General features: G+C 38.5%; 1 protein-coding gene and 1 long non-coding RNA gene across 2 annotated transcripts in view; one reads left to right on the forward strand and one right to left on the reverse strand.

The window, feature by feature from the left end:
* Positions 1-4,766, reverse strand: part of LOC148910574 (uncharacterized) — a 40,044-nt gene extending 35,278 nt beyond the window's left edge. The window contains exon 1 of the long non-coding RNA XR_016119965.1: positions 4,558-4,766. This is a non-coding gene — a long non-coding RNA (uncharacterized LOC148910574). The remainder of the gene's footprint in view (positions 1-4,557) is intronic.
* On the forward strand, positions 31-18,170 carry LOC116298538 (uncharacterized). The gene is given in 9 exon segments (XM_089031205.1): positions 31-474; positions 1,059-1,144; positions 2,142-4,014; positions 6,526-6,632; positions 7,423-11,628; positions 11,630-12,503; positions 12,505-13,040; positions 13,042-13,416; positions 13,418-18,170. Coding segments are annotated over 5 exon segments (6,522 nt in total). The 5' UTR covers positions 31-474; positions 1,059-1,144; positions 2,142-4,014; positions 6,526-6,632; the 3' UTR covers positions 13,949-18,170.
* The last annotated feature ends 37 nt before the right edge of the window (positions 18,171-18,207 follow it).

The raw sequence follows: 18,207 nt of genomic DNA on the forward strand, positions 1-18,207 counted from the left end.
AATTATAACTCGAAAACCACGAATATGTAAATATTCTAGCCTTGTAGCAGCACCTAATCGTGTAACCAGTTATTGGTTTAAGAATAATTGAACAACATTTATAATAATCAGGTACAAAATGTGCAATCCTCGTTCTCACGTCACATAGCTTATAGAGCATGTGCATGTTACGTCATAGCCACATGGAACCCGACTATATTTTAGAAAAATAACTTTGCTCTTTGTGGGTTTCCTGTGTTGTGATCGGTTTCCTATATAAAACCAAGAGACCATGAAGGACAGATCCAAAACATCCCCATACATTCTCTATAGAAGTACAGAGCTTGGGCTGCCTGTGGCCAAATATGCAAATAAGCACTTCTATTTCCTGTTGATGAGTCTGATGGTCTTTCAGACTAAATGCTAGTAAGTTCTTTCGCTGAGTGAAAAGGTCTCAGTCTGCTAGAAGATGAAGACAAATATGCGATAGAAAAGGTAACATTTTCATTGATTGTTGACTATTGTCAGTTAGTCCGTATGTATTTCTGTGTTGACGAGATCAGTTTGCCAATCCTATTATGCAAAATTACGTTAATTATAAAATACACTCTACAAAATTACTCGATTCTGATTGAACAATAGAAGTACCATTAAATCCCAAATTGTACTCTGTAGAGTCCCAATTACCTTGCTCAGTTTTGTTGAGTGTATTTTAAACAAAAAATCGCACAATCTTCTCGGTACAATTTCGGAATTTATAGATACTCGAGATGTTTTGAAAGTTCTGAAATTGAACTCGCCTAAAGGCTAGTCCAATTTTGAAAACTTTCAAAACATCACTCGTACCTATAAATTCCGGAATTGCACTTGAGATCGTGCGATTTCCTATACTAAAAATTGCGAAGTAATGTAGAATACACCCGTAGTTTGACTCGTAAGTGATCTAAATTTTTAGACCATCAATGTAAAAAAGGTGCTTAGTTGCATATTCCACCTCCTCCCCCTCAGTGACTCCTGTCATAGTTGAGCAATAAACACAATTGCAGCATAGTTGAATATAAACGAAGTATTTGTTTTAGTTCCTGCAAGACCGACGTTCTCCGGCGATGAAAAGGTCTTCTCCATCTGCTCATTTGAAGATGAAGGCAAATATGAGATAGAAAAGGTGACACTTTCATTGATTGTTGGCTATTGTCAGTTTACAATAGTCTGTATTAAGTGGAAATTGTTGCAAAGCAAGCGATCTATTTCTGTGACGATGAAGTTATAATTTAAAATGTGCATACCTAACATAATCATCGTCAATAATAAAATCGTTATCAATCAAAATTAGTATTCCAGCTAGAGTCGGCTAGAGCAGAGGAACAAAGAAATCCGCTGTCTTTAATTGCTTAATTATGTTTTTTTTTTTTAATTCGTTTTGCTTTTTTTTTTCTTCTTAAGATTCTATTTGATTAAAGAAGCAGAATAAATAATTTGCAAATCACATTCCAGGGTTTGTTCTTTGCCGTTCGCAGCGTTATGATCTCCCTCAATTAACTTTCTTCAAAAAATAGCGATTCATTAAAAAATATCGATCAATTATAAAATTATAAAATGTAAAGCAATTATGAGAGAGATCTTGAGCAAATATTAGCCTGTATTTACGTTTTAAATGAAGCATTTCAATTTTAAAGCGGGCTATAAAATTTCCGTCCGAATGTGCATGTTTATAAAGCAGTAAAATCGAATTACGTATGCCAAATCACAGACCAGAATTGGAATTGAAGTAAATCGATCACTTTGATCCGTGTGGCATAAGTGCCGTAAGAACAGACGAAAATGACTATTTTAAAGGGCGATGGTCGGGACAGTTCAATAATCGGGACATTTTCATGTCGAAATGGTCACTAGTCCAAATTGTCCGATCCTTTCCCTCATATTTTTCGGTGCTAAAAGTCTCGACAGTCGGGAAATTTTGATGGCTCGCCATCCGAATCAAGAGGTCTTGGACGTCGTACTCCATTGAAGAAATCGTCGCATTTTGAATACTAATTAGGAGCAGAGTAAATGTATTGAATACATGGCATGTTCTTCGGCTGAGTGCCTGCTTAACCTAATAGTCCTTCGGTTGAGTGACTGCGTATCATAAACCTTTACTCCATTCATTTTATTTATTTCAGGGTTTATGATACGCAGTCGCTCAACCGAAGGACTATTAGGCTAAGAAGGCACAAAAATATATCAAAAATATAAAAAAGTGGCCCTAGTGGCCCCTCTCTTGATATCTTAGGATAGAGTATGTGATAGGTATAAAATATTTGTCACAAATATGAGATTGAAATACATATAGAAGTGTTAGGAGAAGCACGACGCGTAGCGGAGTGCTTCTCGACACTTCTCGAGTGTTTTGCCAACCCCCAAGTGCTTTATGACTGCACACAGCACAGCAAGCAAGTTTTTTATTTCTTTTATAAAATACAAATTACAATAATAGATAGGAATGACGCAACGGAAAGTGCGCGCGCGTGCAATGTGCTCTCATAAAGCACGCGCTCCAAACCAATCAGAACGCGACATTCATGACAATTATTTTTAATTAGCCTTAAGTTTCAAGCATGGACACTAAGTTTCGGCATTTTGTGAAGTCCAATTTATCAGGCATGTTTGAAAGCCAAATTTACATATGTTTTGACTAATTTGCCAATCTCGTACCCAGAGCCTTCGTTTCTTCTGGCCTGCGGCGAAGAACTCTGGGTACGAGATTGCTAATTTGCATACGGATCAGAGCATGCGCAGACGTTTTTCACTCGTGTCTGGCTCAGTAGTCAAAGATGAGTAGTTAATGATTGAACAGGACCCGATTGAACAAGATGGGTCATGATGGACAAAAGTACAAGTCGTGAAACACTTGGCTCAGTAGTCATGGATTCGTCAATGGACCTCATGAGAAGAAAAACCTTTGTTTAACTGCGCGTAGTCTCATCCTGAAGCGCTTGAAAGACTAAAACTACCAAATCATATCTAAAAGAGCAAAAAAAGGTGTCTATGGCGTAACTTATTTTGCTTTTCTCTTAAAAAGTAATGGTTTTACAAGCTTTAAAAGTATCAACACGCAAGCCAATTGTACGCCATTACACACACCTCCCCCTCACCCAAGGGGTTTGGTACTACAACTAGACTTTTGGAAGCAAAAACCTAGCGTAAACTAGGCAGATTGAAAGAACATGCACTGCTATTGCATTCGAAGCGAATTTTCAGTTTTCTAAGCTGTATTTCGAACTTAGTCATGTTTTGTTTCAACAAAATCAAACCCTGTATGATTGCGTGAATTTTGGGGTTCAAGCAGTTTTCGAAACATTAAAATTGTTTGACTGACACAGCGTGTACACAGGCTTACCATTTTGTAGAGTGATGCAAAAACCACCCTAAAACTTTTGCGTGTTTGTTTTGGATGTTTGAATGTATCGTTGTTAGGTTGAATGTCAAACAACTGCATGTTGTTAGGGGGCGGAGACAGTCGAAACAAACACGCAAAATGTTTCCATTACTGCGGTTTTCGATATTCTGCTAATTCTGTAGTTACAAGCTGCACGCGCTGAAATTCCGTTTTTTTGTCAATCAAAAATAACCAGTCGGTACCCTTTCATGTTCATGACTGGCGGCAGTGAAAAGCAATTTTACAACAAACCGTTGGAATGTTTTTTTTTAGGCGATTTCGATCGTTTTTCTTTATGGGATAAAATGAAGAAAAACGGTCGAAAGCGCCTGAAATTGAGCACAGGGCATAAAAACCAACAGTTACAGACGTCAAACTAAGGTTAGTACCTTTTATTCTTATATTGCTATATAAAATAGACTATAAAATACAATCCAAAAAAATCCCCATACATTAAGTATAGAATTACAGAGCTTGGGCTGCCTGTGCCCAAATACGCAAGTAAGCACTTCTTTTTCCTGTAGAGTCTGGTCGCTCGGACTAAATGTTATTTAGTCCTTCCGTAATGAAAAGGTCTCAATCTGCCAGAAGATGAAGGCAAATATGTGATAGAAAAGGTAACACTTTCATTTATTGTTGGCTATTACAAAAGGTAACATATGATTGATTGTTCGATTAGTCTGTATTAAGTGCAAATTGTTGCAGAGCAAGTGATGTATTTCTGTGACGATGAGATGGAGAAAACTCGAATTTTTCGAGCCAGGATCCGAGCAAGGATTTTGGCTTTTATCATATTTTTCTATTCTCTTTTTGGATGGTTTACTTCTCCGATTGATAGGGAACTTGTTTAAGAACAATATTCTAATTTTCTGAGTCATTTTTGAACTATCTTCGAGAAAGAAAACATGTTTTGGCACGTTTGACTTCAGCTTCGTCCTAAGGAGGTGGAACCAAACTATAAATTCAGAGCGAATTTTGGAAAATTTTATTCTCGCTCGCTTCGCGCAAGACTGGAGCGTTAATTTAATTGAATTAATTGAAAAAAATCATCTGGAAATAAAGATCAATAGTTTATTGTGAGTCCTGAAGCGTTTCTTCTGCGAAAAAGCCTCAAAAACGCTTGTTTGGGACTTCAAAAGTTAATTTTAAAACTCGCTCACCTAAAATTTCGATCGCTGGATCAATTACCACCTTGTATTTGGACCCAAAATGTTTCACCTTCTGTCTCTTCTTTTCGCATGTAAATCTCACAGAGCAAAGAACAATTATCCAGTTGTGATGTGCTTCGGTTTTGAGGGATTTCATTAAACGGTTTACAAGAAAATGAAACTCGAATGGAGATGATTTGGTTTCTTCTCGTGATCCGGACACTAAGGGCAAGCAAAGGAATTTCAAATATGCGATTTGGTTTCAAATTTCTAACCCAACCACAGGAAGCCCATACAAGCTTTGAGAACTGAATGTACACCTTTTGCTGTTCATTAACAGAAAATGTACATTCATTTGTGCCAATAGTTGTATCAATAACGTGTAATGTACTTTCATCAACAGCACAAGTAACATCATTAGCGCGGATCAACTTTCAATAACGACAATTGAATATGCGTGTACATTCATAGGCATCAATGGACAATCAATAGCGCGTTCGTACATTCATATGCGCAGAATGTATTTTCTTGTGCGCGAAATTCAACTTCAATAACACCAAATGACAAACAATTGCATTTATTGACAATCATTTACCCAAAAGTGAAAATTCATTAGTGCTATTAGCATAATCATTGCCAATCTATAACGCGCTTGGACGATCATGAGGGTCAACGTTATATTTTATAGCGTGGTTCGACAAACATTTGCATGATTCGAATAAACAATAAGAGAAATAAAACAATCATTAGCGTTTTTTTAATCACTTTAATACATATACAAAACTCAGGAAACTGCCTCCATAATAGCGGCTGCGTAGGAGAATAGCAATTAGCTCACTTAAAGCAGCAATTGAAGCCGACATCAGCCGTCCAGAGATCCAACAACATACGAACTATTGGGCTGAGGCAAGACGACAAGGGATTGCTCTAGGTCTCTACAGAAAGCAGTTGCTAATGGAAGGGTTCCAGAGAAATGTGGCAACCATCACTATCGCTAAATGTGATCAGTGGTTCAGATATATGCAAACGTATTTGCCACGATGTATAAATGGCGAAGAAATTGAAGGCTAAAATAATTTTTTAAAAAATCGCTAATGATTGTTTTATTTCTTTTATTGTTTATTCGAATCACGCAAATGTTTGTCGAACCACGCTATAGAAAATAACGTTGACCCTCATGATTGTCCAAGCGCGTTATAGATTTTCAATGATTATGCTAATAGCACTAATGAATTTTCACTTTTGGGTAAATGATTGTCCATAAATGCAATTGTCTGTCATTTGGTGTTATTGAAGTTGAATTTCGCGCACAAGAAAATACATTCCGCGCATATGAATGTACGAACGCGCTATTGATTGTCCATTGATGCCTATGAATGTACACGCATATTCAATTGTCGTTATTGAAAGTTGATCCGCGCTAATGATGTTACTTGTGCTGTTGATGAAAGTACATTACACGTTATTGATACAACTATTGGCACAAATGAATGTACATTTTCTGTTAATGAACGGCAAAAGGTGTAATTTAACGAAAATATAATAAAAGCTAATATTTACTCACATGAAGTGTTGTTTACGTCGTCCTTGCTCTTTAGTAGTGATTTCGAGCCATTTTAGCGATGGTTTAAAAATCTTCGTTTGCCCTGTAAAGAAGAAGACAAGGAAACGAATATTTTAAAAAAATCACTAAAATGGCTTGAAATCACAAAGAAAATAGGGAAAAGTAAGTTCGCCCAGGGTAGCTCGGGGAAGAGGGTATCCCTTCTAACAGGAAAAAGTTTTCTTCGTGAAAACGGCTCATTCCTGTACATTAAACGTCTATAATTTAATTTATTTATGAGTTATGAATTTTTTCGTATGTTGGTTTTTGCTCATTCTAGTATACTTCAAGAAACGTTGATAAGCCATACCTTGAAAACGACCTTGGGTTTACAAAAGGTGATTTTGATTTTGTTATATGTTTTACTTTATTTTTAGTTCTTGATCGTTACGTAAGGAACCTCTGCCTGGTTTCAGGGCACTATTTCGTTTGAGTATGCGCCGAGTGTCGTCATCAGGAGCACTGGTGACCAAATGACGGGCAAGTAAGGGAGTATGCAATACCATACAATACAATAACTTTATTTAACGTGGTCAAAAATACACTTAGCTCAATATATAGGATATTTTGCTAATTTGCAGGTACTGCCACAAAAGTATGCTTATTTGTGACCAGTTTTAAGTCATATCAATTCATATTGCATGCAGAATTTTTTCCGGATAACATTTTAGTTTGCTGCGTACGCCTTATCAACCAGGTTTTTGAACTCGACGCATGCTCAAACAAAAAAGTGCCGAGTCCGGGAAAAGCTTCCTTTCTTAACGATCGCTAAGAACGACAAAAGCCAGTAATGTGAAAAGATTCAACAACAAAAATAGAAATACGAAAAGGGTTCTTTGCTAGTAAGGTAGCAGTCGCCTTAAAAGACACACATGCTTAACTAGATGATAGGCTAGGGATATTATCCAGGGATCTCTGCTAGTAGGGTAGCAGTCACCTTAGAAGACACACATGCTTAACTAGATGATAGGCTAGGGATATTATCCAGGGATCTCTGCTAGTAAGGTAGCAGTCACCTTAAAAGATACACATGCTTAACTAGATGATAGGCTAGGGATATTATCCAGGGATCTCTGCTAGTAGGGTAACAGTCACCTTAAAAGACACACATGCTTAACTAGATGATACACGGATACTTGGATCCAGCTTGTGCTTTTGTAATTGCTTCCTTGGTAACGAAAAAAGCAAACTTCATAATGCTAACTTGTAACTACAAAATTGTGAGCAAAATAAATAAACTTGCTATTGATATTTGAAATCTTTGTACATTTCAGATGGCGACCACGGAATATACAGATGAGGAGCTCAACTACTTCCGTCTATGTTACGTCTTTACTCATAATGTACCCGAGGGAATGCGAACAGTTTTCAAGCAACAATGGAACGCGCGTTACAAGCCTACGTACGGCGAATGGCTTGATGTACCCAAAAATGCAACCGATTTCTGCAACATGGAATCACCTAGAAATCAGAGACGTAATGCAAGGCTTCTCACTATTATGGCAAACGGTAACACTAAAGAATGGGACTGCACTTGTCTCTTTTATGCTCTTCTTTTCTCAGATTGCCTCGGGCCATATCTAAATACCACTGTACAGACAAACGTTAACGAACTGAGAGAAATCCGCAATGAAGCTTTTGCCCACACTGCTGATGGAAGTCTTACAGACGTGGATTTTGAAGACGCCATGCGGAAAGTCTTGGCTGCCTTTAAGGCGTTGGGGCTGGATACGACGAAGGTGAATGAAGTGAAAACCCAGAAAGGTTTTCCGACAGAGGAACTAAGTAGTATTCAACAACAGCTAAATAATGAGAGAAAACTTTATGTCAAATTTCATTCCTTCTGTGTCTTACCACCCAAACCTTCCCATCATACCACTGATCGCGCAGATGAAGTCACGACAATAAACCACGAGATGGAAAAGTTGAGAAGCACAAAGAAAAGTGAGACGACGGTGATCTACTTGTCTGGTAACCCCGGATGTGGAAAGAGTGAGATTGCCAGGCAGATTGGAAATAGCTACTTTAACGAAATCCCTGAAGATACAACTCATCTTAAGTTTGTATTCACCTTCAACGCATCCAACATTGACACGCTTCTCGAATCGTACGTGGATTTTGCTGCCAGACTCAACTGTGACGAAGACTCTGCTACAAGAATTGCGACATCAAAAGACCTCAGTCCAGAAGAGAAAATCGAAAATATTAAAAGTGTTATCAACCCAAAAGTGCAGATTTATTCATCGTGGTTGATTATTGTGGACAACGTAAATGATTTGAAATCAGTTTCAAAGTACTTGCCTCAAGCGGGAGAAAAGACAAGTGGTGATGGTCAAATCCTCGTCACCACTCAAGACAGTCAATCCATTCCACTTGACCCCTATACATATCATTATTCATCTCTTAAGGTAGGGATGCAAAAAGAAGATGCCATCGCATTACTTTCCCAAATCTCTGGTACTACTGGTGATCGAGACACTTTACTTAACATTGCCAGTGCTCTTGATTTCCAACCGCTTGCCTTGGCTTGTGCAGCAATTTACGTGCAGCGAATATTCAACTCTACTGACCAATGTAAAACCAAATGGGAGAAGTATTTGCTCAAACTACAAGAAGGAAAGCGTGAGGCAACCGAAGAGGTTTACAAAAGGACCACTTTGACGTATCAAACAGCAATGACAGCTGCTGTCAGACTTGCTCTTGAGAGGGTAGTAAGTGAAGACAAGATTATGATGCATGCTTTTCATTTCCTGTCAGTCATAGCTAATGAACCAATACTATTGAAATATGTTGTGCAATATGTAATAAACTGCATGCCTGATGAAGACCATGACGTTGTAGCTGCTCATATTAGTTTGAGTTCGCTGGTCATTTTATCTGAAGATGTAGTAATTTCAAAAGTAATTCGTGTACATCAAGTGGTTTACCATGGCCTGCAGCAATTGTTGGACGATGATGAAACGGATATTTTAAAACTGATGTCAGTGTTTTCAGATCTCGTTTCTTTTAAAAACCTTTACGATGTAACCAAGGCAGAAATCATCGCCACACGATCGTTTACGCCACATTTTGTGATTATATCAAGTAAACGTAACCTGCGTCTATTGGATCATTCCACCTTACCAGCAAAATCTCTCAATGCCGCTGACTGTTTATTCAAAGCAGGAAGTATCTGTCTTGTGCAGGGAAGTTACGAGGCCTCTGAGATATTCCTAGAAACATGTCTGTCAATACAAAAACGTGCATACCATAGTAGTCCAGAAATTGCTCAAGACCAAAACTTCAACTCAAATATCGCAGTAATGAGTAAATCGCACAAAGATAAGCAAAGCCATTTTGAGGAGGAAATGAGTAGTGGCGATTTAAGCGTTGCCTTGGCCACTACATTAAAACGTCTGAGTGACTTATATATTGATTTAAGGAATTACAAAAAAGCGCTAATGCGTCTGGAGGAAGCACTGGTAATCGAAGAAAGGTTGCACAAAGGAGATCATCCGGAACTGGCTATTACGTTAAAGAACCTGGGTCACTGCCTCATGCATCTTGGGCAACACGAAAAGGCAGAAGCATATTTACAGAGAGCTTTGGCGATGCAAGAAAAACGTCAGGGTGAAAACGACACCCTCTTGGCTGATATATTAATAAACCTGGTTAGGTCTCTTCAAAGTCATGGTGAATTTGAAAAAGCCAAGACGTATTGTGAAAGAGCACTTGAGATTGAGCAAAAACTCCGTGACAATGAACATCCACGGCTAGGTGACACTATTAATGACCTCGGGGTTTGTTTATCAAACTTTAAAGATGAAACAAAAGCAACAACTTTATATGAAAAATCGCTTAAAATAATGGAAGGTTTATATCATGAAAGTCATCCATACAAGGCCATTACACTACTAAACATTGGATTTTCGTTATCTAAGTTAAGAAGAGAAGAAAGAGCAAAAAGGTACTTTGAAAAAGTACTAACGATTTCTGAAACGGCAAATGATCAAAATAGAACACATTTGATACTGAATAATCTAGGTTTGTTTTTCATCGGATTAAAAGAATACGACAAGGCCAAAGCATACCTGGAGAGAGCATTGTCCATTCTTGAGAAAGGAGACGATCAAAATAAACTGGCTACTACGCTAAATAAGCTTGGTTTTTGCCATTATCAACTAAATGAATACGACAAGGCCGTAAATTATTTCGAAAGAGCGCTGTCCATAAGTGAGAAAGGAGACAATGAAAATGTTCCACAAATGGTTTGCACGCTAGAAAAAATTGGTTGCTGCCATATTAAACTCAAAGAATACGACAAGGCTAAAGCGTACTATGAGAGAGCACTGTCCATTCGTGAGAAAGGAGACCATGAAAATAATTCACAACTGGCTAGTACGCCAGAACACCTTGGTATTTGCCATAACGAACTAAAAGAATACGAAAAGGCTAAAGTATACTATAAGAGAGCACTGTCCATTCGTGAGAAGGGAGACAATGAAAATGATCCAAAACTGGCTACTACGTTACATAACATTGGTGTCTGCCATAATAAACTAGAACAATACGACAACGCCAAAGTGTACTTGGAGAGAGCGCTGTCCATAAGTGAGAAAGGAGACAATGAAAATGATCCACTAGTGGCTACTACGCTAGAAAACCTTGGTGTCTGCCATAAGAAACTAGAACAATACGACAAGGCTAAAGCGTACTATGAGAGAGCACTGTCCATTCGAGAGAAAGGAGACAATAAAAATGATCCACAACTGGCTAGTACGCTAGGTAGCCTCGGTTTCTGCCATTATCAACTAAAAGAATACAAGAAGGCTAAAGCGTACAATGAGAGAGCACTGTCGATTTACGAGAAGGGTGACGATGAAAATGATCCACAATTGGCTAGTACGCTAGAAAAGCTTGGTTTCTGCCATTATCAACTAAATGAACACGACAATGCTAAAGCGTACTGGGAGAGAGCACTGTCCATTCGTGAGAAAGGAGACCATGAAAATGATCGAAAACTCGACTCTAGTACGCTAAATGCCATTGGTTTCTGCCTAAATAAACTAGAACAATACGACATGGCCAAAAAATACTATGAGAGAGCACTGTCCATTCTCGAGAAAGGAGACAATGAAAATGATCCACTACTGGCTACTACGCTAGAAAACCTTGGTGTCTGCCATAAGAAACTAGAACAATACGACAAGGCTAAAGCGTACTATGAGAGAGCACTGTCCATTCGCGAGAAAGGAGACAATAAAAATGATCCACAATTGGCTAGTACGCTAGATAGCCTCGGTTTCTGCCATTATCAACTAAAAGAATACAACCGGGCCAAAGTATACTATGAGAGAGCACTGTCCATTCGTGAGAAGGGAGACAATGAAAATGATCCAAAACTGGCTACTACGTTACAAAACATTGGTGTCTGCCATAATAAACTAGAACAATACGACAACGCCAAAGTGTACTTGGAGAGAGCGCTGTCCATAAGTGAGAAATGATCCACTAGTGGCTACTACGCTAGAAAACCTTGGTGTCTGCCATAAGAAACTAGAACAATACGACAAGGCTAAAGCGTACTATGAGAGAGCACTGTCCATTCGAGAGAAAGGAGACAATAAAAATGATCCACAACTGGCTAGTACGCTAGGTAGCCTCGGTTTCTGCCATTATCAACTAAAAGAATACAAGAAGGCTAAAGCGTACAATGAGAGAGCACTGTCGATTTACGAGAAGGGTGACGATGAAAATGATCCACAATTGGCTAGTACGCTAGAAAAGCTTGGTTTCTGCCATTATCAACTAAATGAACACGACAATGCTAAAGCGTACTTGGAGAGAGCACTGTCCATTCGTGAGAAAGGAGACCATGAAAATGATCGAAAACTCGACTCTAGTACGCTAAATGCCATTGGTTTCTGCCTAAATAAACTAGAACAATACGACATGGCCAAAAAATACTATGAGAGAGCACTGTCCATTCTCGAGAAAGGAGACAATGAAAATGATCCACTAGTGGCTACTACGCTAGAAAACCTTGGTGTCTGCCATAAGAAACTAGAACAATACGACAAGGCTAAAGCGTACTATGAGAGAGCACTGTCCATTCGCGAGAAAGGAGACAATAAAAATGATCCACAATTGGCTAGTACGCTAGATAGCCTCGGTTTCTGCCATTATCAACTAAAAGAATACAACCGGGCCAAAGTATACTATGAGAGAGCACTGTCCATTCGTGAGAAGGGAGACAATGAAAATGATCCAAAACTGGCTACTACGTTACAAAACATTGGTGTCTGCCATAATAAACTAGAACAATACGACAACGCCAAAGTGTACTTGGAGAGAGCGCTGTCCATAAGTGAGAAATGATCCACTAGTGGCTACTACGCTAGAAAACCTTGGTGTCTGCCATAAGAAACTAGAACAATACGACAAGGCTAAAGCGTACTATGAGAGAGCACTGTCCATTCGCGAGAAAGGAGACAATAAAAATGATCCACAATTGGCTAGTACGCTAGATAGCCTCGGTTTCTGCCATTATCAACTAAAAGAATACAACCGGGCCAAAGTATACTATGAGAGAGCACTGTCCATTCGTGAGAAGGGAGACAATGAAAGTGATCCACAACTGGCTACTACGCTAGATAACCTTGGTTATTGTTACATTGCACTAAAAGAATACAAAAAGGCTAAAGCATACTTGGAGAGAGCGCTGTCCATTCGTGAGAAAGGAGACAATGAAAATGATCCACAACTGGCTACTACGCTACATAACCTTGGTTTGTGCCATAATCAACTAGAAGAATACGACATGGCCAAAGTATACTTGGAGAAAGCACTGTCCATTCGCAAGAAAGGAGACCATGAAAATGATCCACAACTGGCTACTACGCTAGATAACCTTAATTGGTTTCTGCCATAATCAACTAGAACAATACCACAAAGCCAAAGTATATTTGGAGAGAGCACTGTCCATTCGCGAGAAAGGAGACAATGAAAATGATCCACAGCTGGCTTGTACGCTAAACAACCTCGGTTACTGCTATATTGACCTAAAACAACACGACAAGGCCAAAGTATACTTGGAGAGAGCACTGTCCATTCGAGAGAAAGGAGACAATGAAAATGATCCACAACTGGCTACTACGCTAGATAACCTTGGTTTCTGCCATAATCAACTAGAACAATACCACAAAGCCAAAGTATATTTGGAGAGAGCACTGTCCATTCGCGAGAAAGGAGACAATGAAAATGATCCACAACTGGCTACTACGCTAGATAACCTTAATTGGTTTCTGCCATAATCAACTAGAACAATACCACAAAGCCAAAGTATATTTGGAGAGAGCACTGTCCATTCGCGAGAAAAGAGACAATGAAAATGATCCACAGCTGGCTTGTACGCTAAACAACCTCGGTTACTGCTATATTGACCTAAAACAACACGACAAGGCCAAAGTATACTTGGAGAGAGCACTGTCCATTCGAGAGAAAGGAGACAATGAAAATGATCCACAACTGGCTACTACGCTAGATAACCTTGGTTTCTGCCATAATCAACTAGAAAAATACCACAAAGCCAAAGTATATTTGGAGAGAGCACTGTCCATTCGCGAGAAAGGAGACAATGAAAATGATCCACAACTGGCTACTACGCTACATAACCTTGGTTTCTGCCATTATCAACTAAAAGAATACGAAAAGGCCAAAGTATACTATGAGAGAGAACTGTCCATTCGAGAGAAAGGAGACATTGAAAATGATCCTGCACTGGCTAGTTTGCTTATAATTTTGTCTTATGTCTTCAACTGAAAGAGTACTACAAGGCTAAAGCGTACTTTGATAGAGCACTGTACACTGGAGAGAAAGAGGTGCTTACCTGGTTTCTAAGGTTTTTATTTTTTACTGTGGCGGTTATCTGGGTGCCTATTAACTGTGTTATGTTATCGTTATTTTGGTGGTTATATCTGTGCATGTGATTGTGATGTCACTGTATCACATGACCACAGTACCACAGTACCACATGCAGTACCACGGTACCACAGCACCACAGCACCACAGCACCACAGCACCACCGCACCACAGCACCACAGCACCACAGCACCACAGCACCACAGCACCACAGCACCACAGCACCACAGCACCACAGCACCACAGCACCACAGCACCACAGCACCACAGCACCACAGCACCACAGTACCACAGCACCACAGCACCACAGTACCAAAGCACCACAGCACCACGGCACCACGGCACCACAGCACCACAGCACCACAGTACCACAGTATCACAGAAAGAGTTATTCAAGACTTTAGACTCTGTTCTTAAAGGTAAAGTTGAATATAAATACCCATCTTGTAGTTCCACGAAAGAACCGGCAAATAATTTTGCTGAATTTTTGATACTAAGACTATAAGCATCAGGGATGACTTGACATCATTGGCCGTGGGCCCCACCAATCATTTCTCGGATGATATCCTTCACGAGAGTGAGGTTTTTACCAGTAAGTGAAGCTGAGATGAATGGATTAATCGGTAAAATTGTTCGAAAATTATGTCACCTTGATCCAGTTCCATTGATTGTCAAAGAAATATTAGATGATATACTGGAAAGTCATTACAAAGATTGCTAACATGTCTATCTCCAGTGCTACAGTACCATCTCGTTTAAAATATGCCTCACTCTCACCATGTCTAAAGAAGGCTACGCTTGGCAGCGAAGATTACGACAGTTTTGGTCAAACTTGACTTTTCTCTCCAAATGCATCGAAAAAGTCGTGGCTATACTCAGTTATGTAATCATGTCCAGGACAATAATCTAAATGAAGTCTTACAACCAGCTTACAAGCGTTATCATAGCACAGAAACAGCACTGATTAAGGTACAAGATGATATCCTGTAAGCTATAGACAACAAACGTGCTGTGATATTGCTGCTATTAGATCTTTCTGCAGCTTTTGATACCGTGGTCGACACATCGTCAATGTAAATGGTAGTTAGTCATCAGAACGGATGCCTTCGTTGCGGCGTGCCTCAGGGGAATGTTTTAGGACCGGTGCTTTTCACGTTGTACACAAGTCCACTTGGTGACGTCCTGAGACATCATAAGGTAAACTTTCATCTGTATTCCGACGATTGTTACGAACCAAAAGGATTGAAGTCACGACTATTAGAGTTAAAATCAAAACTATATATCTTAACTATATATCTATATCTTAATAATACCTTATAATCTTTATCTATATCTTTTATTTACTCAGTATTATCGTAACTTTTGTAGAATACCGTGGGAAATTCCCACGGGTTTAGAATGTATAAAGTGTAGATCTGAAACATGTGAAGTAGATGAAGTAGACGAAGAGCTAACGAATCGAATCATTCGTGCTCAATTTTGAAAAGTGATTTTTTTGATCAAGTTTTAAAATCTTTTCGCTCGGTTCAAGACGTTACGAAAAGACTCCTCTCATTTCCAGGCTTTACAACATTAATAGAGTGCAATACATATTTGCCTAGATACTATCAATTCTTATCTGCACAGCCTACCACTATGACATGTCCAAGAGCTTATCGGAACACTCTCAATGAATGTAAGAAATGGGCATTACAAAATTGTTATCGATTAACGATAGATGAGGTCAATTGGTTGAAATCAAAAACTTGATGGCAAAGATCTAATTTGTCGTGTCTTTGTTGTAATTTTCGCGCGCTTTATAATGTATGCGGATATCATGTATGCAAATTGTGTTGTAAGAGCGCCTCGTGGGACGAGACCGGCTAGGATACCACGAATTTTTGTTTTATATATTTTTTCTATTCTTTCCTTGGAATAAAGTTGATTACTGTAACCACATAATTGGATGTGTCATGGTGGTACGCTGGGTTTAGTTAGGGCCATTTACACAGCTTCTGGTCATACTTTCCAAAGTACTCAAGTAGAAAATTTAAAAAACACTTTGAGAATGATAGCTGATGCGATGAGCTTTTCGCAACACTGAAATTACGCGACGAATCAATCGAAAAGTTGTTTATCTTTTTAAAAACACCGATCTCATGAACACAAAACTAGAAACTTTGGCAGACGATTCATAGACAAAACATTCTCTGTTTGGTCACAGAAATTACAACAATTTTCAAATACAGTACGTTGTCATGAAAGTTTAATGATGGAATTTCTGTTAAAATATTCAGCTGAGGTTAGTAGGACTTTTTCTTCTTTGACTAGACTTTTTGAAATCCAGGTTACCGTGAATCAGATTCCAGCATGAAACATAAACATAAGGGTCTGATTGGATTTTCTAGTTTACTAAATTTTATGACTTCACAGTTAGCTAGTCGATTGAAAATAGATCCTGCAATGGCGTTGATCAAATCTTTAGAGTCTGGTTTATCAGTGTTGGCTAATCCTTTGATAGATTTAGAACATAATGGTGAAAATTTATTTGTGAATAATCTTTTAGTCGCACCAGAAATAACGAGTAAGAAATCATTTTGTGTTGTCGAATATCTGACACGTGAAATAGAATATCTCAAGCAACTGTTATATTGGGCCAGTTAAGCATAAACATCTTGCGTTAGTAACATGTCCAAATGTAAAGAAAATGATTAAACCTGAAAGAAGGATTCTTATGCCCTGATGATGTCCTAGATAGTGTTAGTGAGGTAGAGTGGTTGGGATTTCCCTGGAACAAAGACTTCAAACTGACCTTTGCAAGAAATCATCAGTTAACTCCTGATTGTGAGAACTTACATCCGTTAATTCACTTGGGTGGACGGTATTTTCTAACAACTACCACGCAGACGTTGAAAATGAACACTGGGAAAGTGAAGATTTTTCCTCTCACTATTTACCACTTCACGTGCAATGTAACATTTGTCGGCATCCAAACAAGTTTGTCTTCTTGTCCTGAACCAATGAGTATGTCACTTCCGTTGTTTGGGCAAGATACCTTTACTAATGTTAAGTGGGACCCTTCTTTAGACGACAATTTATTGCAACTACATCACAAGTCACTTAGCATCCCACCATCAATAACGATTAATAAAACGCTGATCACAGAGCTTGAACAAGAAATTAGTTGGTATGACAATCAACTGACCAAACGTATCAATCAGGCTAATAAAGAAATTAAGAAGATAAAGGAAACATTCTTTACTACGTTTCAAGTGATCCTGATATATGTTGCCGTTGCTCTATCTGTTATAAACTTTCTATTGATGTGTGTTTGCTGTTGCTGTCTAATGAAACATTGTAGAGCCTTGCCAATACCCATAACGTCCTACAATATTCATAAACAACAATTGCCACCCTTGCCACCGAAGCAGAAAAAGTGTACAACACCTCACGATCAACAAACACCGGAAAGTGCGAAGACTGGTCAGAAAGGACATAAAGGCACCAGAAACAAGTGGGGGAAAAACGAACAGTTTGAACATTTGAACGATCTGATTAAGCCTTTTAAAAAAAATATATATATATATATTATATATACATATATATATTATGCTTATTATATTGTAGGAGCAAAATATTGAGCTCAAACGTACGTCAATATCTTTGAAAATTTATATACTATCTTTACCTTATATACCTTTTTGTAGATTTAGCATCGGGGACGATGTACTTATTTTGACAATGGGGGAATGTTACGAACCAAAAGAATTGAAGTCACGACTATAGAGTTAAAGTCAAAACTATATATCTTAACTATAGAGTACAAACACTAGACTATAAGTGTGCAACATAAATACCACTAAATACTGCTAAATTATGCGAATCCTATTGTTTTCTATTGTTTAATTAGCACTATTTACTACTAAATAGTGCAAAGTGTTGCACACTTTCAGTGTTTGTACTCTATCTTTATCTTAATAATACCTTATAATCTTTATCTATATCTTTTATTTACTCAGTATTAAGGTAACTTTTTGTAGAATACCGTGGGAAATTCCCACGGGTTTAGAATATATAAAGGGTAGATCTGAAACATGTAAAGTAGATGAAGAGCTGACGAGTAATAAAAACAGTTCACCCGGTACCTCTTTCTTGAGCGAGTGCTTAAAATAGTGACATTG

This window comes from Actinia tenebrosa, unplaced genomic scaffold (genome assembly GCF_029948245.1).
Source record: "Actinia tenebrosa isolate PJP-AT-01 unplaced genomic scaffold, QUT_ActTen_1.0 PGA_scaffold16__25_contigs__length_10494907, whole genome shotgun sequence".
Lineage (NCBI taxonomy): Eukaryota > Metazoa > Cnidaria > Anthozoa > Actiniaria > Actiniidae > Actinia > Actinia tenebrosa.